The following is a 24,013-nucleotide window of genomic DNA, read 5'->3' on the forward strand; positions in this document are numbered from 1 at the left end:
GGTCTGAAAGCATAAAGCCTGGCTGTAAGTCAGATCTGTCTCTTCCTCTGGGCAAAACACACAGGTTCCTAGTGGTTGGAGGGAACCAAAGTCTCAGAATGCAAAGTTTGGACAGTAGAAAATCCTTTTCCTCTGATGGAAAATTCCACCCTGAGCACCTAAATATACTATTTTCTAAGGTGCACACACCCACAAATATTATCATTATAATTTAGTGCTATCAGTGTTGATGAGGTTTTGCAAAGAACAATAGCCAAGACATAAATAAGCATATAAGAACCAATGCTGGTCCATGAGAAATAAAAATGCAAACTTCACAGTTGAGGAAAACCTGTCTCAGTACCAACCAAAACGCCGCCAGGAGTGTGCAAGCTCTCTAGTTCTCCAGAACTCTTCATCAGGGTTGGTGATTCAAAAAGCCAACAACAACAACGAAAAACGGGATGGGGAAAGAGCGGAAAAGTCCTAAAACCAGGCCACGGACGGAAAACTGCAACAGCGGGGCCGCGAGCCGCGCGGGGAGGAGGGCCCGGGGGCGCCGCCAGAGGCGACGGCTGCACGCCCGCGCGGCTCCTGCGCGGCTCCCGCCGCACGATGCGCGGTCCCGGTCCGCCCCCCCGCAGGGCGGAGCCGCCGGCGGGAGAGTCGGGCGTGCCGGCGGCGGGGATTCCCGCGCGCTTCCACGCGCCGAGCGGGTCGCGCCGCGCCTCCGCGCTCGCCCGTGGCGCGCCCCGTGACCGGCGGGCCGTGTTCGGCTGCGCTTTTTACAGCAACGCTGCCACCCTGCAAGCCATCGGGCCTGCCCTGGCGGATCGCCAGTCCCTGCCCATCTCTGCCGTTGCCAACTTTTCTTCTGGCTTTGCTCCTGTGTCTTTCATGGAGCATCCCACGTGTGGATGTTTTGGTTTTTTAGCCGGGGGAAGCTTTTCCCTGATAAGGAAACACAGTGGAAAAGCTTAGATTTCTGAGGATGCAGGCTGCTCGTAATGGCACAGGCTCGTTTTCTGTTCTCAAGTTGGCAACCGTGCATGAATGGGACGCAGGGAAGGAAGGAAGGAAGAAAAAATACTTTTGAACCCATTGCTGAGCCCTTCCCTCGGCAATCTTGCAGGCAGCGCCCTCTCACAATGGTGGGAGGGGCAGCGCATGGGCAGCTGGTCACGTGAGGGGCGAAAGGGTGTTGCGCCGGGGGGCTTTCTCTTTAAATTTCCGAAGCGACTTCCCACCGGATCCTTCCCCTGTGGTCCAGAGGGGGGTGAGAAATGGGTTCCTTCCAGCTCTCCGGGGCGGCCTTGCCCCTTGTGTTGCTGGCCCTGGCTCAGGCAGGTGAGTCCCTCTTCGCTCCCTTTCGACTCTGCCATCAGCCCCAAATCCTCGGCCCTTGATGCGCGCCGGTAAGAGGGTTGCGACGCAGGCACACGACGTGGGAAGGCCCCGAGGGCTGGTCCGCGCTCCGCTTAGCGTTTGGGGCAAGAAAGCGCGAGAAAAATGGGATGGGTACAATCAAACCAAAGACCCATGTAGCCCAGTATTCTGTTTCTGACAGTGGCTAGCCATATGTTTTGGGGAAACCCAAGTGCATCAGCCCTCCCCTGTTATGTGTCCCAAATATCTGGTGTCTGGGGGTAGACTGCTGTTTGACATGGAGGCTCTGTTTAGCTGTCATGACTAACAGCCATAGGTGGACCTCTGCTCCACCATAGATTTGTACAAACCTTTTTTAAAAAAAGCCATAAAAAAAGATCCAGCATCCACAATTGGGCAATGTTGTTTAGTATCCACCAAAGTTCTACATAAATGTACAAACTTTGGAATTCTCCGGAATGCTTCATCAGGCTAGGTTGTATAAGAGGCAGGGGATGGAGGAAGAAACAGAAAAGTCCAAAACTTTGGCCAGATGTTGTGGTCACGAGGTCTGCAAATTGCTATTTTCCCTCTCCAAATCCCCCCTGCTCCTATGTTTCCTGTGAGAAGTACCAAAGCAATAGAACCTGTTTTCCTCCCCCACCAGGAGGAAAGGGTTAGGCATCTTGTGGCAGTGAGTTCCATAGGTTCATTCTGCACTGTGTGTAGAAGTTCTTCCATCTGTCTGTCCTGAATCTATTGGCAGCCAATTTTATTGGGCTACCCTGAGATATAGTTTAACCCCGCCCCCAACAAAGATAGCTGCACTGGTCTGTGAATAAAAAATCCAAAATCATGGAGGGGGAAATGCAAAATCCACAGTTATATACAATAGCTTCATTAAGATCAATCAAAATGCCACAAAAGATCTTGCAAGCTTTCGAGGTCTCCAGAACTCTTCATCAGGCTAGGTGGTATCAGAGGCAGAGTATGGAGGAAGAAAAAGAAAAGTTAAAGGAGTAGACCAGATTGTGTGATCATGAAGTCTGCACTAGAGGCTTCATTTCAAAATGGTGATCTCAGATTGAATGAGCCAGTTCACACGTGCCAGGAGCCATTTGCTCAATCGCCCTAGCTTGTCCTGTCATCCAAACCCGGGCAGCATGGCTTGTTGGAGGGGGAAAGAACTTGAAGTAACCCATAGGCTGTTTTTGGGTTAAGCCACGGTGATCATGCAAACTAGGTTAATGAGTCACTGATAGATGTGGCAGGTATCCGACAGCACCTAGCATTCTGGGACAAAGAAGCCACAGCTAAGCCCCAGTAGTGAAAAGATAAAGGCCGGCTGTATCTCAGATCTGTCTCTTGCCCTGGCTGAAGCCTGCAGGTCCCTGAGCGGTCAGAAAGCAGAAATGAAGAGAAACGTGACTAATCAGCAAAGGCAGAACTTAATTTTAGGTGGTGTACTAGGTAAAAAAAAAGACAACAGAAGCCAAATTGTGTAGTGTTACCAAATAGCCAGAGGGTATGGACTCAGAATGTGAACTCCTTCTTCACATGGTAGAAAATCTTTTTCCTCTGGTGGTAGATTCCACCATGAATGGCTAAATAGGGTATTTTTCAAGGCACATAAAAAACTGAGATAGCTGTGGTGGCCCATGAGGGAAAACAATCCAAACTCCACAGCTGGGTTGTGCTTTATTAGGATCAACCAAAATACCAGAAAAGATTGTGTAAGCGTTTGAGTTCTCCAGAACTCTTCATCAGGCTAGGTGGTATAAGAGGTAGGGGATTAATTTCTGCATTTGGGGATCCTGTTAAAGGCACAGGAGCAGGGCCAGTGAAAATTTGGCAAACCTACTCATATCAAAGGGATTCCAGTATTAATAACCGTCTGCTGCTTGCCTTGCTCTGAGCTTCCACCCCAGTGCAGATACAGCTCCCATGGTCATTCAGGGCCGTGGTCTGAAGCAGGGGTCCGGAATCTCCAGCCCACGGCTGAATGCAATCTGTGGCAATGGGGGCGGGTGGCTCCAATGTCAGTGGGGTGTGTGCGAATCTGCCCCAGGTTTTAGTCAGAACTCTAAAGGAGCTCTCCAAGGTGCGAAGCCAAGGTGGTTCTGACTGAAACCTGGAGAAGATTCACTGCCTCACTGACATTGGAGCCACCAGCCTCCACTGGCCAGTGCTGACTCCACATCTGGCCTGCAGGGCTGCAGCTAGGACGGGGTGGGTTAGCCCTTTCCTCCCCATGCTCTGCAACTACCCCTCCCTGCAAATCTTGCCAGCAATTAGACTTTTAAAAAAGCTTTTGCAGGTGCCAGTGGAATGTTTTTTAAAAAAACACCCACACACCCTAGTTGTTGTTGTTGTGACCAGAACTGAGAATGGGAAGGTGGCTGGGGAGAGAAGGGGGAAGAAGAGAAAGAAGGGGGGGGGAAGAAAGAACAGTGGGGAGTGAGAGTGAGTCGAATGGATGAGGGTGTGAGTGGAGTGGGGGGAGAGCGCTGGGGTGGCTCCAGTCATTGGCATGTGACCATGGCAGGTTTTTCCAGAAGGAATGCAGCATTCCGGGTGGGGTGATGGAGGGAGGGAAGGTTCCCCAGCTTTGCTCTGAAGTCACCTGGTGATGCAGTTGCCTTCCGGGAGCTCACTGCCCTGGGCCTGGCCAGTGCCTGGATGAGAGACTGCCTGGTAGAAGCCCTGCGCGCGCTGCCTTGGGTTCATGAGCAGCAGGCAGGATAGGAGCGAGATACAGACATTGCTGGGTGTACGTGCAGGTGCTCCAACCCCAGGGGTGGCCGTGCTCCAGGGCTGCATAAGGAGCCTGAGAAGAAACAGTGGCTCTGCTTAACTGAAGTAATGGGCGCATCACCTCTCTGTGTAATAGCATATTCCCTGCAAGTGCATCTTTCTCTTGCCCCGGCTGTATGATCTCGTTTGGGGTGAGGCGTGGGGCCCTGGCTCTGTTCTTAAAATCGGAGCTGTGTCCTGGAATGCACTGAGTACTAATGGAGTTAAGAGCACCTGATCAGGTACAGAGAGCCTTCTCTTCCTCCCTCCCTCCTACACCAGGTTGCACTCAGCCTGTCTCCAGGCACTGAGGATTTAAGGAGCAGGGCAGACGGCATTTATTCTAGGCACCCTTGAGCCCCAGAAACTCTTTTAGTCTCTAAAAAGAAGTTATGCGCCAGGTCCCGTGCAGTGCACAGACGGATCCCGTTCTTCCTGTTAGACAGACAGGATTTATAAACACCGTCTACGTCTGGTGAAAAAATGGTAATTTCTCCCCTTACTCTTTTGATGAAGGGCATCCCGCTTGTGAAGTGCAGGGATTTTAAAGGTGTTGGTGGTCAGGCAGCAAGGCTGGGGCAGGAGCCCACTGAGACATTTGAGATGGAGTCCAGGAGGGCCTGCGGCTGGCCCTGGGCCTCACTCTGAAGAGTCATGAGCCTAACAAAATGCCGCTCTGCGCACGTGCTGCTGCTAACAGGACACAGGTGTGGGGTGATCAGCAGCTCGTGCGTCTCCTTTTTCACCGAACGACGCTTTTGGGAAGCAAGACGCCAGGAAGCAGAAGCTGGGCTTCACGGAGAATCAGCAACGCGCAACCCCTCGCTTCGCATCGTACCTCGAGCAACCCTGATAGAAGCCCCCCTCGCATGCTCCACTGAGGCTGGAAGCAGGCGGTCCTCTTGGAGAGAAGCAGTTTCGGTTTGATAGAGGCTTCGCTTCTCCTGATGTAGACAAATATTTCTTTTGTCTAATTTTGCATCTGGTTAATCAGGTTTTGAAACAGTGCAAAAACCTACTAAACCTGTTGCTGACCAGAGGCAAATGTGAATAAGTGTACTCACCATGAACAGCCATCCCCTTTCGAACCACCTTCACCTTTGGAGTAACTTATTTATTTATTTATTTACAGCATTAGTATACCACCCCACATCTAAACAGACTCCGGAGTGGTGAACGACAACAGATAAAATGAACAAAAGATAAAAAGAAGAATGAAACATGATATTAAAATTATTCTTTACAAAACTGAGTGCCAATAAAAGGCTAGTTAACTTGCAATCATTCTTTCATTTATTATTATTTACTCATACGCCATTTGGCACACCAAATAATGTTCAAACTAGCTCACAAGGACAGGAAGACATCCTCCCCAACCCCTGTAACAATATACAGCAAAGATATATACCAGGGCATAGGCATATACCAGGTCCCAGGGCATAGTTCGAAGGCACATGAGACAGCTACCTCGCGGAAGCTAAGCAGGCTTGGGTCTGGCCAGTGCCTGGAGGGGAGACCACCTAGGAACCACATGTAGCCACCTTGAGTTCCATGATGGAAGAAAGGTGGGATATAAATGCAATAAATCATCATAATCATTTCATAAGTATACCAAATCCACTTAAAACCCTTCACAAAAAAACAGCATATCCACATTAGCCAGCTAACAAAATGCTGGCCTGTGGAATGTCCCTGAGCCAGCCTTGTAAGCCTTGCTGTAGGTGACAGGGAACTGCATGGAGGCGTGTGAGTGGGCTGAGGAGGAATGGAGCTCTCTGTCCCTCCTCCACACCCAGCATACAATCCAGCAGGCTGCTGGAGGAGGGACAGAGCTGTGCCTCCCTTCCCTGCAAAACCTCCACCTTTTTTAGCAGGCTACTAATTCTTTTGGGATTATTTACACTGCTTCTCCAACTCTTATCAAACGGCCAATACCCTCCATGAATGAGAATATCGCAAGAATTATCTCCGCCCCTCTTCGTCCCTCATGCAGGTAGGATTTTAAACTCCACTTTGCAGAAAGGCAAACCAAGGAGCAAACAGAATTGAAGCTCACTCGGTCTGACACTTGGAGGCAGAAAGGATTCAAGCATGATGGCTACAACCCTCAGGTTATATTTTCTAATAAGGCACGGGTAGCTACTCCTTTGCATTGTGCCTTACCAGACAGGGCACTAGCTGTTGCAAGTTAATCTAATGCAGCCTCCCCCAACCTGGTGTGCTCCAGATGTGTTGGGCTGCAACAACTCCCATCATCCCCCAGTCATGATGGCCATTGGAGTCCAGTACATCTGGGGGGCACCAGCTTGGGGACGGCTGATCTAATCCATCTTCTGCAGGGGCTGCCATGTTAGTTTGCTGCAGGCAGAAGAGAGAGTAGATCAGCTGGCCAGCTGCCAGTGGAAGCTGGGGGCTCCGCTGTCAGTGGGGCAGTGAATCCGCTCCGGGTCTCTGTCAGAACTCTAAAGGAGCTATCCAATTTGCAGAAGCACTTGGGGAGCTCCTTTAGAGTTCTGACTGGTTCTGATTGAAATCTGGAGTGGATTCACTGCCCCACTGACATCAGAGCCTCCATGGCCAGCTGCTCTCCAGATGTTTTGAACTACAACTCCCAGAATTCCTGACCATTAGCCATGCTGGCTCAGGCTGATGGGAGTTGAAGTCCAAATATCTTCCCCACAAGAACCTCTCCCCCTTCCCGGTACTCAAAACAGCGATACATGAAATGACCAAGAGCTTTCTGCTGTTTCGTGACACTCCAAATCAGCTGCCTCACTCTACCTAATGGCAGGGCCAGCTATGCAAGGTGCCACTAAACTCTTTACTCTTTAACTTAGTGCATGGAAATTTGCAGAGTCCAGCACTGCGTACAAATGCCCAGCTTCAGACGTCTTTCTGTTCCCCCCCCCCCCAGGCAAAAATTTCTGGCTCTTCCGCCAGCACATCCTGCAGCAGCGAGAGAAACAGGCCGCGGTAGATGCCTACGGTCGCTTGCAACTCCTGACACAGGGGCTGCCCCCAGGGGCAGGGAGCCGCCTTGACAGCGGCATCATCCAACAACCCCTGGACCACTTCAGCTGGCAGGACCACCGCACATTCAACCAGGTAAACGAAGGCAGCGAGGACTTGGGGGCAAAGCACTTGCTCCCAGAGGATGCGCGAGGAAACGCTCAACCTACACATGGATTATCTGCCTGGAGCATTTTTACTAGGGCTGTGGAGGGGCCCCCCAATCCAACTCGGAAGCCACTTCGTGGCTTTGGAGGTGGGCCTGATTCAGCTCAGGCTGCTTTGGGGGGCCCTTGACCTGACTTGGCCCCAAACCTGAAGTGGGATTCGGAGGGCTGAATCCCGTTTCAGGTCCCCCTGACGCCCCACGCAAACCCCCAGCTCCTCCTCCCCTTGCCGCTGCCTCCTCCTCCATCGCCACCACCTCCTCTTCTGTCGCCGCCTCCCTTGCAACCGCCTTCTCCGCCACCATCATCATCATTGCCGCCCCCAGCTCCTGCAGCCTGGGCGGGGCAGGCTCTTATGGCAGAGGGTTGCCATTTTTAAAATGGCAACTTCCAGGAACTTCCAGGAAATCGCCATTTACATTTATTTTGAAATGGTGACTCCCCGCACTAAGAGCCGGCGTGCGTCCAGGCCGCAGGAACTGTCGGCGGCGATGACGGTGATGCGGTAGCAGAGGCCTCCCCTCGGAAGGGGCTCGAAGCGACCCAAAGCAGCCCGCTCTGACTTGGGCTTCAGGCTTTGGGCTGAAGTGGTGCACAGCCCTAACTTGTACTCCCAGGTTCAGCCAAAAAGGCTCCCAGAGTGGTTTATGAAAATCAGAAAGAAGACGTCCCCTGCCTGCAGGCTTAGCATCTAAAAGACATGACACAAAAGCAAAAGGCATGGGGAAGGATGAAGGGGAATACAAGCAAATTCAGGTACTAGATTTTTAGCTGCAAAATTCAGGAGATCATGGCGCTGGATTGAAGCACTAACAGGGCTGCTGCTTCCTCTCCCTCTGACAGCCTCAGGAGGGAAGGGAGCTGAATGGCCATTATTCTCCCATCAGGATTAAGAGATACTGAGAACACAGTCCTGGCTGCATAAATTTAAAACACATTCATGGATCGTGGGGTTAGTGGCGGGGGCGGGGTACAGTACAGCACGCAAGACTGCTGCGCACCCACCCCCTGGAGTCAGTCATGCTGGTGAGTGGGTCACTTCAGCTCTGCCTTTATACCCAGTGCCTGGTTCCTCTTCCTTGTCTCCCCGCAATCCACAGCAGTTCCAGGTTAACCCACAGTTCTGGCAACGCGGCGGGCCTGTCTTCCTCTACATTGAGGGCGAGGGTTCCTTATTGGACTATTCTGTGCTATCAGGTAGGTGCCACTGGATTGAGCTGAATGACTGGGTTGTGGAGGACCCTTTTTGGGGGCTGATTTGAGCCAGGGTTTGCCAGAGCGTAGCGTTCAGCCTTGCTTCCAATACCCAAGATTAGCAACCAGAATTGGCAACCATGATGCTGTGTGCCTTAGCCTTTCCCATCCTCGGTGCTTCCAGATGAGTTGGAGTACAAATCCCATCATCCCAAGTCAGGTAGGGGTGATGGGACTTGTACACCAACTCATCTGGAGCTCCCCAACTTGGGGAAGGCTGAATTAGACTTTATCAAAAGGTTTGATTCTATCCCTTTGGGCATGAAGAGAGAGAATGACTTCCAGTCCCTCTGCAGGCATTGCATTAACTTTGCAATCCCAGGAGGATTTTGTTACCATGAATTATTGCTTTCTTTACTCCCCTATCTGTGCCTACTTGCTAAGGATAACCATTCACATGCCTCTGAGTCCACCAAAGCTTTTACCATAATAAATTTGGTAGTCTTTGCAGGGATGGGCAACCTTTGGCCCTAAGGCCATGTGTGCCCCTCAGACTAATTTTATGTGGTGCTTGGGCCTACTTTCAAAAGCCCTCTGGAAGCATCAGTTCAGACCTCTGGCAAGAGCAATCTGTCCTTTTCCTGGCAGCTCGCTGAGCAGGGAAGAAGAGGAAGGAGTGACAGAAGGAGTGAAGGAATGAGAGAGAGAGAAAGAGAGAGAGACGCCCATTTTGGCTCTGGCATGTGGCCCCCGATAGATTACCCCCAGGGATGCTTTAAAGTGATGCAGGAGTCTTCATCGCTTAAGCACTTCTTCACACAATGGGGAGGGGCTATGCGATTTGCTGCCAACTCAATCTGCTGATGGCCTCTCACTTAGATGGATTCCAAACATGCTTATGGTGCAATCTTACACTTGTCTACTCGCAAGTGAGCCCCTTCGATTATTCCCAGGTAAGTGTCTGTAGGATTGCGCACTTCCTGAAACTGATGGAGGATCGCTCTGTCACTGGGCAAGACAGCTCAGTGGAATCTCGAGGTGGTCCGCCACCGAATACCGGGATAAGGCTTGGAAGGAGCCTTAAGGGTCATCTTGTCCAACCCGCTGCCAATGCAGGAAATCCACCGCGCGGTCTCTGCTTAATGGAGAAGCAACTGGGTAGCCTGTTTTGGAAACAAAGCACTGGAGACTCGGTGGACCCTCGGTCTGATCCTGCAGGGCTCCTGTGACTTGGCTCCACTGTACTGGACTCAGTACTTGTGTAAAACACTGGACTCGGTGGACCCTTGGTCTGATCCTGCAGGGCTCCCATGACTCGGCTCCGCTGTACGCACCAGTGCTTGTGGAAGGGACTCACCAGCTCGTGTGCCTTACCATGTTCCCCACCCTGCAGTGGAGGCGGCGGGTGGCTCTGATGTCAGTTGGGTTGCAAAGCACCCTGGAGAGATCCTTTAGAGTTGTAACTGGTTCTGACTGAACCCCTGAGCAGATTCACCACCCCACTGACATCAGAGCCACCCGCCTCCACTGCCCCCTGTTAACCATGCATTGCTGTGTGCTTCCCAGAGGCATCCAGGGAAAGAGGACTCTCAACAAGAGAGGCCTTCGGACTGAGCCCACAGGGCTCTTCTTATGTTCTTACACCGATCTTCTTAAAAACAACATGACCCATCTATTGGGTCTCCTCTTTTTAAGATCTTGGCCACTTCAGCGACGTAGTTCCTGGCACAAGAAAGCTTTTGGCGTGAACTAACAGAAAGGGGGTTAATCATAGAATAGTAGGGTTGGAAGGGGCCTACAAGGCCATCGAGTCCCATGGCTTGGGTTTGATGGGGTTGATGGGGGCTATCTGAAGCACTGTCGCAATGTACCACCGGCCCATCATCAGATCTCTACAAGGCTGCCCTCCCCTGAAGGGCAGTGGTTTGATTCTGCCTGGAGCTGATTATCTCTTTCTTGTTCCAATTGCAGGGCACCACGTGGAGCTGGCCGAAAAGTACGGAGCCCTGCTGGCGGCCCTGGAGCACCGTTTCTATGGCACCAGCCTCAACCCTGATGGGCTGGAGGACCACAACCTCCAGTTCCTGACTAGTCAGCAAGCGTGAGTCAGCACCTTGGCTACAGCTCATCCGTTGCGGGGAGTGGGGCCTTGGCGGTGCAGCACCCCTGTGTTGTGCTAAGGGTATCCCTAACTCTATCTGCATCCAGCACACATATCTCAGCTCATTGGCATCTTTTGGTTTCTTTTGCACAGCTTATGCTGGTTACGGGGGGCACCAAAGCTCTATGCTCTGACCCCTGGAAACCTCATTCACACGCAAACCTGGTGCCTTCTCCTCAGGCAGGGCCTATGCATTTTCAAGCCTATTGTCCTAGCCTTGAGGGCTAGAAATTTAGTGTTTTTTCTTTGAAAATACTCTTTATTCCTTTTTCAAATATACATGACTACAAAACCAATCAACCGAATAAAAATAAGTCAAATTGTTCGGAAGAAGAAGAAAAGCTGAGGTTGGTGGGAGGCTGACCGCAATGCTTGGTATCACGTTCCACGCTTATTCTGCCCTTGAGCGGAACTGTGGAATGCGCACAGACATGTCTGGGGGTTCTGGAGGGGTTGTGTTTAGGCTGCGTCAAAAGGGAATTGTTGGACTGCGATTCCTGGATCAGATTTCCAGCTCTGGATCAGGAGAGATGCATCCTGGCTGGAATGGAGCAGCGGTTCATCTCCAGGTACATGATCTGCACCTGCCTTCCCCAAAGTGGCACCCTCCAGAGGTGTTGCACTGCAACTCCCGTTATGATGAGAGTTGCATTCAAACACATCCGGAGGGCTTCAGGTTGGGCAAGGCTGAGCTCCACCCTCTGACCACTGGAAACTTTGTTCACACACACCCTCGGCAGGCAGGGCGGCTTGGTTCAGGCGGCCTCCCCTTGCAGACAGAAGAAGGCAAGGGTGGGTGTTTCAGGGGTGCCGCAAGGCCTTTTCAGAAGTGTTGGTCCTTGCGGTGGGTGGGTGAGTGGGAGGCCCGCTCTTTGAGCTCCACTTCGGGCAGCAAAGTCTCTTGGGCTGGCTCTGCCCAGGCACCCAGAACTCCATGCTATTCATTTGGAAGAGCTCCTCCTTTCTGCTACTGTACTCACCATTTGACATGTACATTGCACTGGCAATAAGTGTACCTAGGAAGAGACATCTTTTCATCACCCTCCAATCACCCGCGTTGTGAGGATACAGCCAGAGACAGTTCAAGTGTGTTCTGCGGAACCCGTCTTTACCTTTGTTTGTGAAGCTTTGCCTTTGTCTCCCTTCTCAGGTTGGCTGACCTCCTTTCCTTCCACCGCTTCATCACCCATAAGTATAACTTGACAGCTAACACCACCTGGATTTGCTTTGGAGGCTCCTATGCTGGCAACCTGGCTGCCTGGTTCAGACTCAAGGTAGGGCCCCGAAGGCCTCTGTAGGGCTTACAGTCAGGGCCAGAAATATTGGAACAAGGATAACTGTTTTGGCAGTTGGCCTCTGTACACCACCACATTGAAGTTGAAAGGAAACACACCCAGATGGGAGCGAAGTCAGGACTTTCAGCTGTAATTCAAGGGGTTTGACAAAAGTGGGGCACCAACCATTCAGGAAGTACAGCCAGTGGCATACACACACACCCATCGTTGGTGGCTCATAAGTAATGGAGTGAATGGCTGACAAGCAGCTACATGGCCAGGTGTGGCCTGTTTCCTGGGTACCCCATGACCAATCAAGCAGATAAAAGGCCTGGGGGTGGTTCTGAGTGTTACATCTGCATTTGGTAGCTGTTCACTGGAACCCCCAACATGAGGTCCAAAGAGGTGTCCATGCGAGTGAAGGAGACCATCATTAGGCTGAGGAAACAAAATAAACCCATCAGAGAGATAGCAAAAACAGTGGGAGTGGCCAATACAACAGTTTGGAACATCCTAAAAAAGAAGGAATCAACTGGCAAGCTCAGCAACAGCAAAAGGCCTGGAAGACCACGGAAGACAACCCAAGTGGATGACCGCAGAATGCTGCTCATGGTGAAGAGGAATCCTTTCACAACATCTAGCCAGGTCAAGAACGCTCTTGCGGAGGTAGGCATGTCATTGGCAACATCTACAGTCAAGAGACGGCTTTATGAACGTAAATACAGAGGCTTCACAACAAGGTGCAAACCACTGGTAACGCTCAAGAACCGAAAGGCCAGATTAGCCTTTGCCAGCAAACACCTAAAAAAGCCTGCCCAGTTCTGGAATAAGATTCTTTGGACTGATGAAACCAAGATTAACTTGTACCAGAATGATGGCAAGAGAAAAGTATGGAGAAGGAAAGGAACAGCTCATGATCCAAAGCATACCACATCGTCTGTCAAACATGGTGGGGGCAGTGTTATGGCATGGGCATGTATGGCTGCCAATGGAACCGGGTCACTGGTGTTTATTGATGACCTGACTGCTGATAAAAGCAGCAGGATGAATTCTGAAGTGTATAGGGCTATACTTTCTGCTCAGATTCAGCCGAATGCTGCCAAACTGATAGGATGCCGCTTCATATTGCAGATGGATAATGACCCAAAACATACAGCAAAAGCTACCCAGGAGTTTCTCCAGGCAAAGAAGTGGGATGTTCTTCAATGGCCAAGTCAGTCACCTGATCTCAATCCAAAGAGCATGCTCTTCACTTACTGAAGACAAGTCTGAAGGCAGAAAGATCCACAAACAAGCGGCAGCTGCAGCAAAGGCCTGGCAAAGCATCTTGAGGGAGGAAACTCAGCATTTGGTCATGTCCATGGGTCCCAGACTTCAGGCAGTCATTGACTGCAAAGGATTTTCATCCAGGTATTAAAGGCAATGCTGAAGTTTGAAATGATGTTGGTTTGTTCCATTACTTATGAGCCACCAACGATGGGGGGGGGGGGTGTTATGCCACTGGCTGTCCTTCCTGAATGGTTGGTGCCCCACTTTTGTCAAACCCCTTGAATTACAGCTGAATGTCCTGACTTCGCTCCCATCTGGGTGTTTCCTTTCAACTTCAATGTGGTGGTGTACAGTGGCCAACTGCCAAAACAGTTATCCTTGCTCCAATATTTCTGGCCCTGACTGTATATGGTGATTTGGGACCTTTTTGCAAGCTGGAAGTCTTGAATTGAGAGCCATGGTGGAATGGGAGATGGTGGCAGATGAAGGGTTTACATCAAGGGGTCAGATATCCCCAAACAAGGGGTTAGATCCCCACTCCAGTGCTGTCCAGATGTGTCAGACTACACCTCCCATCATCCCATTACAGCTGAGGGTGATGGGAGCTATACTTTGATACAGCTGGAGAAAGCCAGGTTGGGATGGTGGTGTTTGATGATCCCAAGGGAAAATACTTCTTTCTCTTTCTTTCTGTTCCAGTATCCCCATCTGGTTTTTGCTGCTGTTGCTTCCTCCGCCCCAGTCAGAGCCCAGCTGGATTTCACGGGCTACGACAAGGTGAGGTCTTCTTGCTGAGGAGCCAAATGTCCTTGGAGTTCAGGGATGGCCAGCTTGGTGGGCCAAGGCTGGCTCCTATGGGCCCTCCCAGATTTGAATCAAGGTATGGTGAAAGATTCGGCCACAGACTTGTTCAAAGGAGGAAGAAAAATGTCAGAGAGGGGGGCAGTTTTCCAAGATGTAAAAAATAAAAAATGGAAAGAGAGACGCCACTGTATAATATACATCTCTCTCTTGGTTTTTAAATGTAATAGTCCAGCTGTGGATGAGCTCGTGTGCTTTGTGACTGTTGAGTCCGTCATGTTAGATTTTGACTGGTTATCACAGAGCTCAGCCAGTCAGGAAGGGATCAGCTTGTGGGGCGCAAAATGAACCTCTGTGTTCTCCCCAAACGTACCCTCTCCCCCACCGTGGGCCACGGCCTGGCCCATGAGAATACAGAAATCAGACATCCCAGTGCTAGCTGGACGCAGCAGCACCCCCAGCCCTGATCTCCCCCAGTCAACCTACCTCTGCGAACAGGTTCTCCTTCTCTACAAACTCTTCAGCCCTTTTACAAACTGGATACTGGGATGACTGTAAGACAGCCCCCGCTTCCCCCTGAAAAAAGGACATGAGGCAGTCTAAAAAAAATTTATAGTCCTTGGTTAAGGATCTTGGGCTGCCGGTGGCTTGGTGCGAAGCCAACCTCTCTTGATCTCGGTTGCAGAATGTCTGGGCCTGTGTTGCCACTGTTGGGTGGCAGAGGGAATCTTCCACGTTCCCTGGTATCACCAAGAAAAAGGCTAGGAAGGCAGAGAGAGGCCCCTTCCGGAGAGCCCCTGCCTGTCAGAGTAGATAGTTCTGGCTTAGACTAGCCAGTGGCCTGACTCGCAAGGTTCCCAGGTTCATTCATATGTCCCTGAACCGCCTCCCTTTGGCTCCCGTCTCTCTAGGTTGTCGCTGCGAGTCTGTCGAATCCAGTGGTTGGCGGCTCCAAAGAGGTCAGTTTTTTTTAATGTTTGACATAAAATGATCACAGCTTTGGCCATTTGGCTACCTGTGGTGCATTTCCTGGGGCTGCAGCTTCTGCCTGCTGGGAATCTCAGAAAGCCAGCAGAGATGGGAAACCTCCGGCCCGTGGACCAACCAGTCTGGCCCATCTGGGCCTCGGCTTCCTCCCCATCCTTGAAGCAGAGAGGGGATGAGTGGGCGGCTGAGTCATGGCTCGGTCCTTAAATTCTCTGTGCAGGGAGAGGCAGGAGCCGTCGCTCTGCACCTTTCTTGCAGGGAGAAACTCCTCTACAATATCCGGGGTGGGGGAAGGGGAGGGGGGAAGGCTTTAGGAGGAGGATCCCCCCTATGTCATCCAGTCCCCTGCGGGTGAGCTGGAAAGCAATGCAGCCCCTAATGGCTAAACAGTTCCCAATCCCAGGCCTACATGCTCCTTCCTAGTGCCTGTTCGTGTAAGAGTGTGAGCCCCAGGAAGCCTCTGGTTCGCTCGCTGGGTGGCCTTAGGCAAGTGTGAACGTTTGAGGCCTACAGAGGCAAAGGGGGGAAAAAGTCAGGCTTAGAGGCTTGGGTTTTTTTGTTTGCAGAAGAAACAAAACTATCCCTGAGAGGAATAGTTCCATTTCCCAAGTTAAGTTTCAGTTTCATTTCTCTGGTTAAGTTTAATTTCTTCAGGTTTTAAGCAGTACTTTTGGTTTTTGGGGGTGGAGGGTATATAAAAAGGGGGAGAGAGAGCCAGTGAGAGCAGACTTGGGGAGGCCAGAGCCTGAAGGAGGAGCAGGAAGGAGCAGCCTGGAAAAGTCTTAAGTACAGCTAGGGTAAAGGAACTTGTGTTTTGCAACTTTTATTTTTTCCTAATGCCTTTTGTGTCACTCAGCTCTATTCTGTAAATACCTTTAGTTGTGATTTGGTTGCTTTAACTTACCAGTAAACTGTTGTGGTTAAACCCCATATCTAGAGTGTCAATCACCCCATGTCTACAGCCTAAACCCCACATTATTGGAAAGGGGAAGGTAAAAGAAGGAAGGTAGGACACTTACAAAGGCGAGAGATCCTTAAGGAGTTGCTCAGGGGTCCTGATCATAAGGGGAACCCTGACAGACTACCACTCTCATTGTCCCCTGCCATGTTGGCTGGGAGTGATGGGACTTGTAGTCCAACACATCTGGAGGGGCCCAGTTGGGGAAGGTTGTTCTATGTAAATGCTGAGCATTATTCTTGTTCACCCCCAGATGCTTCCCAGTGAACCCAACAACCTCTGTGTTCTTTTATGTGCTCCGATCCTCTAGACTCCAGTCTGCTTCCAAAGTGTGTCTGTTTCTTGTGGATTATTTCACTGTATGTCCCACCTTTCTGCAAGGCGGCTTGAGGGATAGGACCCAGGAGCCCGAGCTTTCTGCACCCCCTCCCTCCAAAACTCCTTGTTGTCTCCCAGCCCAATGGACTCCACTCCAGATCGAGAGTTGTGCCCAGAGGCCAGCAGTCCTGGCTCCCCTGTTCTGGCCGCTGTAGCACACTTGACTTGTCAGGCACATAGGGCAGCTGCCAAGGGCTGTGCTAGCTGGGGAGGATGGGAGTTGTAGTCCAACCCATCTGGAGGGGACCAGGCTGGGGGAGGCTGGCTTGGGGGCCCCTGGTTCTTGCCACCAAATGCCTCAGACCTCACGTTCCCCTTGCCCCACTTTCAGAAAGACCCTCCGCACCCCGGGTGAGACTGTTTTTGCTCTCCCTGCAGTGCCTGGAGGCAGTGACGGAGGCCTTCTCCACCGTGGACAGCCTGGTGCGTGCCGGGCAGCTGGCTCAACTAGCAAAGGACTTCCACTCCTGCAGGCCTTTGGGCGGGACAGACGACTGTGTACAGCTGCTCAGCAACCTGGCCGACATCTTCATGGGCGTCGTGCAGTACAATGCTGAAAGCCCAGAGTGGAGCGTGGCTGACTTGTGTGGCAAGATGACCAACCACAGCAACGGCTCCGCCTACCATAGACTTATCACTGCCAACAACGTGAGATGGCCTTGTACTTAAGCAGCAGCCTGGCCGCCATTGGTGACTAGGAATTCCATGCAGGCGGCGAGCAGGCAGGCTGGCTGGCACAAGAGGGAGGGAGTGTTTCGTCACCAGCACATACCTTTGTAGTTGATGCAGTTTGAAGCCAAGGGACAAAGTTACATGCCTGCCCCTTCCCCCATGCTCTGGGCACCCCTCCCTCAGGGGAATGGAGTGGACAGACCCCTCCCTCAGGGGGCTACAGGGGTGCACTATGGCAGGGCCATGTCTAGGGGTGCCATGGGGCATGACTTCACTCACACTCCATGTGTCCAACTCAGACAGCTGCATAAGCTGGTTTGAATGCTGTGCTGTATCAAACTAAGGGCTGTTCCAGCTGTTAGGTCCATTGACTAACTATTAATAGTTATGATAACTATGAATATAATTGTTAATTAATAATGAATAGTATTAGTCCTTAGTATTAATCATATTCACCATATTAATAAGGCAATTGATTGATTGAAAAGCTACAACTCCCATCATGCTGGCTGGGGATGATGGGGGAGTTATAGTCCGATATATCTGGAAGTCACTAGGATGGGGAAGGCTGGTTTAAGGCATCCCTGTGCCCCTTATTAGAAATGCCAAGATCTCATCAGATGTCTTTGCAAGAAGTTGCGAACATTCTTAATAAGTCAGCAACATTAGTCGATGAATTGACTGAAACCCTTTGGATAGACAGGGGCCCACAATGAGTTGGGCAGCACTTCTTGCAAAAATGGTTTAGTTTATCTTTGTGGACATAGTTCCAAATCCCTGAGTGGCAGGCTCCTCCTGAGAAGAGGCGTTCCTTCTTCTCCTCTTCTCTCAGTCAGGAATGCCTCTTCCTAATTGACACCTGTAGTCACCTAAGCATGAATCCCCTAAAAACAAAGAAAATGTGTGTGTCTTTTTCTTCATAATAGTTGTTTTCCTAATATGCAAATGTTATGCAGCTTTGACAGGCCATCTAATCCATTCAAACACATATGACGAATTCCAGGATTCTCCAACATTCAGCTGGGCACAGAACTCTTGACTCCTTTTCATACCATAGAAACGGTAGAGAAAAACACCATTGGCACAGCACTGCACTTTCCCCAAGCTGGCCCCATCCGGCTTGGGAAACATGTGTAAAGGGTGCTGGATTTCCCAACATGTGTAAAGGGTGCCGGATTGGTGAAGGCTGTGCTTGTAGGTCAGAATAGGTTCTGGGATGGAACCAGCATTCACACGAAGCCTTTTACAGGGCTCCTCTTATTTCTGTTAGGAGTTCTTAGGCATGACAAACACGTGGTGCATGCAGAATTCTTACTCGGTGGAGTTGGAGGAACTGCGCAATACCGAGGTCACTGGGTGGAACACGATGAGGCAGTGGTTCTTCCAGACATGTACAGAGTTCGGATACTGTAAGTGAGAGTCAAACCCTGCCCACCCCTGTCGTCTTCACATACACGTCCCTTCACCTTTTTTCTATGAGAACATCCATGTGCATATGTACTCTGTGAAAAGGCCATATTCCAAAATTCACTTTCTCTGGTGTGGGGCTCTGCATGTTATTATTATTAATTACATTTCTATACTGCCCCATAACCAAAGCTCTCTGGGTGGTCTAAAAAGATTAAAAACCATTACAAATACAGTATACAAAATTAAAACAAAACCATTTACATAAAAAAAAACACAGATGGTACACACAGAGACCACATATATCTAAAACATCGATCAGCCATAACTATGAGCGATCAACCATAACCACAGACAAATGCAGGACCTGATTAAAGCTCATCATATGCTGCCAAATGCCTGAGTAAAGAGAAAGGTCTTCACCTGGTGCCGAAAGAGAACAGTGTTGGCATTGGTTCAATTCTCCGTGGGTTCCACTGAAATCTTTGGGACAAACTTAACCAGGGGGGTTGAACCTCTGGCCTGCAGCCAAATCCAGGCTTCCTGGGGTCTCAGTTTGGCCCTTTGGGGTTCCCCAGAAGGCCCCACCCCATTCCCCTGGTCCCACCCTCTTTCCACCGACCGCCAAATCTTCAGCTTGCTACAACCTAAAATGGCACCAGACATTTAAGCAGGCCCACCAGGGCCAAAGATGTGCTTACCATCCTGTCCAGTTTGGTCCTCACACGCCCTTGTCTTGCATCATGGCCCAGCCTAGCCCCTGACTGACAGGACCCAGGGCTTTTCCACTGGCATTAATACCCATGACCCTGGATGGCCTCCACCCTGCATTTCTTCCCGCTCTAGACCCGAGCTGTGAGGATCCCACCTGCCCCTTCTCCCGCCTTTCCAACCTGACGTCCTCGCTCGATACGTGCACGCAAGTCTTCAACATCTCTCCTCGCAGCGTCCAGGAAGCAGTGGCTTTCACCAATGACTACTACGGGGCCGACCACCCCAAAGCCTCCCGTGTCCTGTTCGTTAATGGTATGGAGGATGTCGGGGGGCGGGGGCAGCGTCGGACTGCCACATGCATCGTGTAATTCAGCAGAAATGCGTAGGGTTATGCTGTTAGATTTTCAGGGTAGTGAATTACTCACCAATTATTACATTCCGCACATTATGAGAGATGTACATTTCTGCAGTCCTTTGTCAGATGCCCAGGCGAACCACAAAAGAGCGAGTGAATATTTCAGATTGACACTGTGACACGGTGAGATTTCTTCCCATCAGGATGTGGGCCTATCCCTCTGCAGAAATGTGTCAACGTTTTCCTCATTTGGGGGCACAAAGAAGATAGTAAGATACTTACTCAGGACAGCAGAAGCTGGAATGGCAGGGTTCTGGAAGCTTTTCTTCAGAGAATAAGTAGTTGCTAAGGGCAGCTCAGGAAGTACCAGTAAGCAAACGTGCAGACTGCTGGTGACGGTCTCTGTAGCATCCAAAGCAGGCTCTCCTGTGTTCGTTTGCAGCAAAGGTCCATAGAACAGTCTCTCTGGAGCCTTATGTTAAGTATTTGACCTAATTAAGGGGTGGGTTTGAGGACGAGGATCTAGCTCTGAAGCCTGAGTTTTGGCTATCCCTCATCACATTAGCCTCGTGTGGCGCAGAGTGGTAGGCAGCAGTATTGCAACCGAAACTCTCCCCATGACCTGAGTTTGATCCCAGCGGAAGCTGGGTCCCAGGTAGCCGGCTCAGGTCGACTCAGCCCTCCATCCTTCCGAGGTCAGTAAAATGAGGACCCAGCTTGCTGGGGGAAAGGTAGTCACTCACAACTGGGGAAGGCAATGGCAAACCACCCCGCTATTGTCTGCCATGAAAATGCCAGCGAAAGCGGCGTCCCTCTAGGAGTCAGCAGTGACTCGGTGCTTGCACAGGAGGAACCTTTCCATCACATTAGACCAATGTTCCACAACTTGGTGCCCTCCAGATGTTGGAATGCAGCTCCCATCATCCCCAGCCAGCATGGCCTCTGGCTGGGGATGGTGGGAGCTGCAGTCCAACACCTCTGGAGGGCACCAGGTTGTGGAAAGCTGTGCTAGTCCTTTGCTTCTGAGACTCCTGTTGGATCAGAATTGCTCATTGTTCTGCTTCCTCTCCCTTTTTAAATCTCTTTCCTCTCCCCAGGCGACATCGATCCTTGGCACGTGCTAAGTGTCCTCCAGAACCAGTCGCTTGCCGAGCTGGCCATTCTAATCCGTGGCACGGCCCACTGTGCTGACATGTTGCCATCCAGACCCTCCGACCCCTCGCCCCTTGTTCAGGCCCGACAGGTGAGAATGGGCCAGGGAGGCTGACCAGAAGCATTTGGGGCTGGGGCAACAGGGGAAAGAATTTGGCTGGAATCCAGAACCCCTTTTTTTTGGAGCGGGGGATGTTTCATTTCCTCCTATCAGTGCCCAGTTTACTTCTTGGTCCATGAACCCTGGCACTTGATCCCTGGAAAGGGTCTGCCCAAAGAAAACCAAAGCGTTAGGGCAATAGGACCCTTTCCATGATCTTGCAGGGCTGCTCCTGTTTCGAGCAGTGGCCAGGCAGATTTAGGGCATGTGAGCGATTGTCCTTCCTTGTTGTTGTCACCAGCATCTGGTATTCGAAGGATGGCTGCCTCTGAAGATGGAGATTTATTTATTGCATTTATATCCCACCTTTTCCTCTTGCAAGAACCCAAGGTGGCTTACATTCTCCTCCTCCTCTTCTCCATTTTATCCTCACAACAACAACCCTGTGAGGTGGGTTGGGCTGGGAGTCTGTGACTGGCCCAAAGTCACCCAGGGAACTTCCATGGCCGGGTAGGGACTAGAACCCGGATCTCCCAGCTCCCCATCCAACACTCTCGCCACAACACCATGCTGGCTGTCCAATAGAATCTCAGATTCTATTGACCGGGCACAGCTCAGTAAACACAGCACGGGCCTGAATATTCTTTTGACAGCAGTTAAAAGCAGTGCTGATGGTGGTGGGAAATGGTAGACATAGGAAGCTGCCTTCTACTGAGCCAGACCCTTGATCCGTCTAGCTCCACATTGTCTAGTCCGACTGGCAGCAGTTCGCCAGGGTTTCAGGCAGGGGACATGCCGAAGAGCAAACCTGGGACCCTCCTGTACGCTAAGCACGTGCTCTGCCACTGAGCTGCAGCCCTTCTAAACATTGACAGAGATTCCCCAGGAATCTTTTGATGACCTTGTATCGTTGAAGCCAGCACCAGGCTGTCTGAAGGACGGCCTGCACCCATGTTGAACTTCCCTGAGCTTTAAGATCAGCATCTGAGACCCTGCTCTCTCTGATCCACCACTGGGAGCTGTCAGATTAGCAAGTACCAGGGAGAGGGCTTTTCCTGTGGTGGCCCCACATCTTTGGAATGCCCTCCCCCTGGGAAGTGCATATGATCCCCTTTGCTGTCCTCAGGAGGATTTTCAAGACTTACTGTTTTCAATACCGTTACTGTTCATTGTTTCTAGGCTTGATTATGTACTTTGTATGTTAAATTAGGATGAAGTTCAATTCTAGTCCTGAAAAGTGGACTAGAAATCTGTTAAATAAATAATGAATATAAATATCCCAGGGCCTGTTCTGAGGACAGAAGATACAAACACATTGCTGAAGCTAAGTGGGTTTGGGTTTGGTCAGTGCCTGGATGGGAGTTCCATGGTGGAAGGAAGATGAGACATGGTTGTTTTATCAATTCCTGTGCTGATTATTGTTTGGCATTATATTGTATTCTTTTAAACATTTTTATTATATTTTATATTTTTAATTGTGTTTTAAAATGCTATTTTAGTTTTTAACTGGTTGTAATCCGCCCAGAGAACATTAGTTATTGGGTGGATTAGAAATGTAATAAGTAAATACATATAATTGTGCCAAATAAATAAAAACAGTAAAATCAGTATTCAAGCATTGTAAAATATATTCAGGGAATGGTCTGTAAAGGTGAGTTTTGGTGAGAGCTTGGCCATATCAGGGCCAAGGGAACACAGAGCATCCTCTGTTAAGTGCAGTGAGACATGTGGCCAACCCTGGTTTTCTTCTTTCCCCCCACAGCAAATCATGGTCCAGGTTGGCGAGTGGCTGGAATTAGCGAGGAAGATGCATCAAGACCCCTGAGTGGTCAGATGGGAAGAGGCGTCACTGGCTCATGCTGCCATAACCTCTCATGGAGAAAACCTGCTTGGACCCTTCCCGCCTTAAGGACCATCATAGAATGTCTTTTAGTCACCTGGGAACTGACTCTTCTGTCACAGTCATGGTTTAAAAATTATTTTTACACTTCATTTTTCAAAAGCAGATTTAAAAAAAAAATCCAATTGATTAATCCTTGTTGATATTATGATACTCTGTCACTCAAGCCATCTTTATGTGTGGAAGGAGGGTGGGGTTGCCGCTTCTTTTTTAACCAGCCTTGCTCCTCTGCTACTAACTCCAGACTATACACAAATGAAGTTCATTTCAGTTGGGATATTAAACCGAAGACTTCACAGGAGAGGTGCCCTTTCTTTTTAGTGAGCAGAAGATATTTGAGCAGGTTCTGGGTGGTATAGCTGAGGGAGCAGAGATCAGAGGCCATGATATATCCGGGAAAGAAGGCCAGAAAGGAGAGAGTTGGTGGAAGAAGCACCAAGGGTATAATGTAACCTTCCCCAACCTGGTGCTTTCCCATAATCCATGATGGGAGCTGTAGTCCAACACAGTGTAATGGCTTATAATCCAATCATCTCCAACCTTTTGGGGCTGGTCGGCCCGTTTGAAATACTGAGTTTTGTGGATGCTTGCACAAAATGGCTGCCACAAGAGGGGCTTTCCTATTCACAAAATGGCTGCCAGGCTGGGCATGGCCAGTCACACAACACCCATTTCCCAGAAGGAAGCTGGAGAGGCTAAATGAAATGTAACTTGCCTCAGAAATTAAGTAGAAGGCAGAGGTGGGGTCTGAGATCCAAAACGCAAAACTCACCTACAGTTTTCTGCTCCAATACCCATTTCATAGAAGACAGTAACTTTGCCAAGCAACTGAGCAGAGGTGAGCCCCCGCATGCTAAGGACGCAATCGTATGGCGTCTAGACAGTGGCTAGACGGCCATAGGATTAGTTGGTTCCCAGAGAACTGCCTCTCACCCCCTCCGCCGCCGCCGCCTCCTAGGTGGCACGGATTGTCTCTGTGCTCAGAAGAGCAGCATGGAGCAGGGCAAAAGGGGGCGATCCCCAGGGTGGGGCGGGCATTCATAAGTGCCGGTACGACACATATGTTGTCCGGCCTGTACATCCCACGTTCCAATATCCTGTGGCTAGGCAGCCCAAACTGGCTGTATTTGCCCAAACTGGCTGTATTTGCCCCTGTATTTGCCCAAACTGGCTGTATTTGCCCCTGTATTTGCCCAAACTGGCTGTATTTGCCCCTGTATTTGCCCAAACTGGCTGTATTTGCCCCTGTATTTGCCCCTGTATTTGCCCAAACTGGCTGTATTTGCCCCTGTATTTGCCCCTACAATGTAAAACACAAAATACTCATTTCACAGAAGGCAAACTGGTGATGCTCACACACACACAGGCAAGACCCCCG

The 24,013-nt window shown here is 50.4% G+C and overlaps 1 protein-coding gene across 1 annotated transcript; it reads left to right on the top strand.

Annotated features, from left to right (window-relative positions):
• Positions 1-647: 647 nt before the first annotated feature.
• LOC146337590 (thymus-specific serine protease-like) lies at positions 648-22,935 on the top strand. Its single transcript, XM_084814942.1, has 12 exons — positions 648-1,326; positions 7,052-7,242; positions 8,414-8,510; positions 10,479-10,608; positions 11,819-11,942; positions 13,911-13,988; positions 14,924-14,971; positions 16,714-16,983; positions 18,278-18,416; positions 19,261-19,440; positions 20,581-20,726; positions 22,498-22,935. The coding sequence occupies exons 1-12, from the start codon at positions 1,263-1,265 to the stop codon at positions 22,558-22,560; spliced, it is 1,530 nt and encodes a 509-aa protein (XP_084671068.1). The 5' UTR covers positions 648-1,262; the 3' UTR covers positions 22,561-22,935.
• The last annotated feature ends 1,078 nt before the right edge of the window (positions 22,936-24,013 follow it).

The sequence above is a fragment of the Heloderma suspectum genome, chromosome 10, assembly GCF_057233095.1.
Source record: "Heloderma suspectum isolate Gila_16-S chromosome 10, 16-S_ref, whole genome shotgun sequence".
Lineage (NCBI taxonomy): Eukaryota > Metazoa > Chordata > Lepidosauria > Squamata > Helodermatidae > Heloderma > Heloderma suspectum.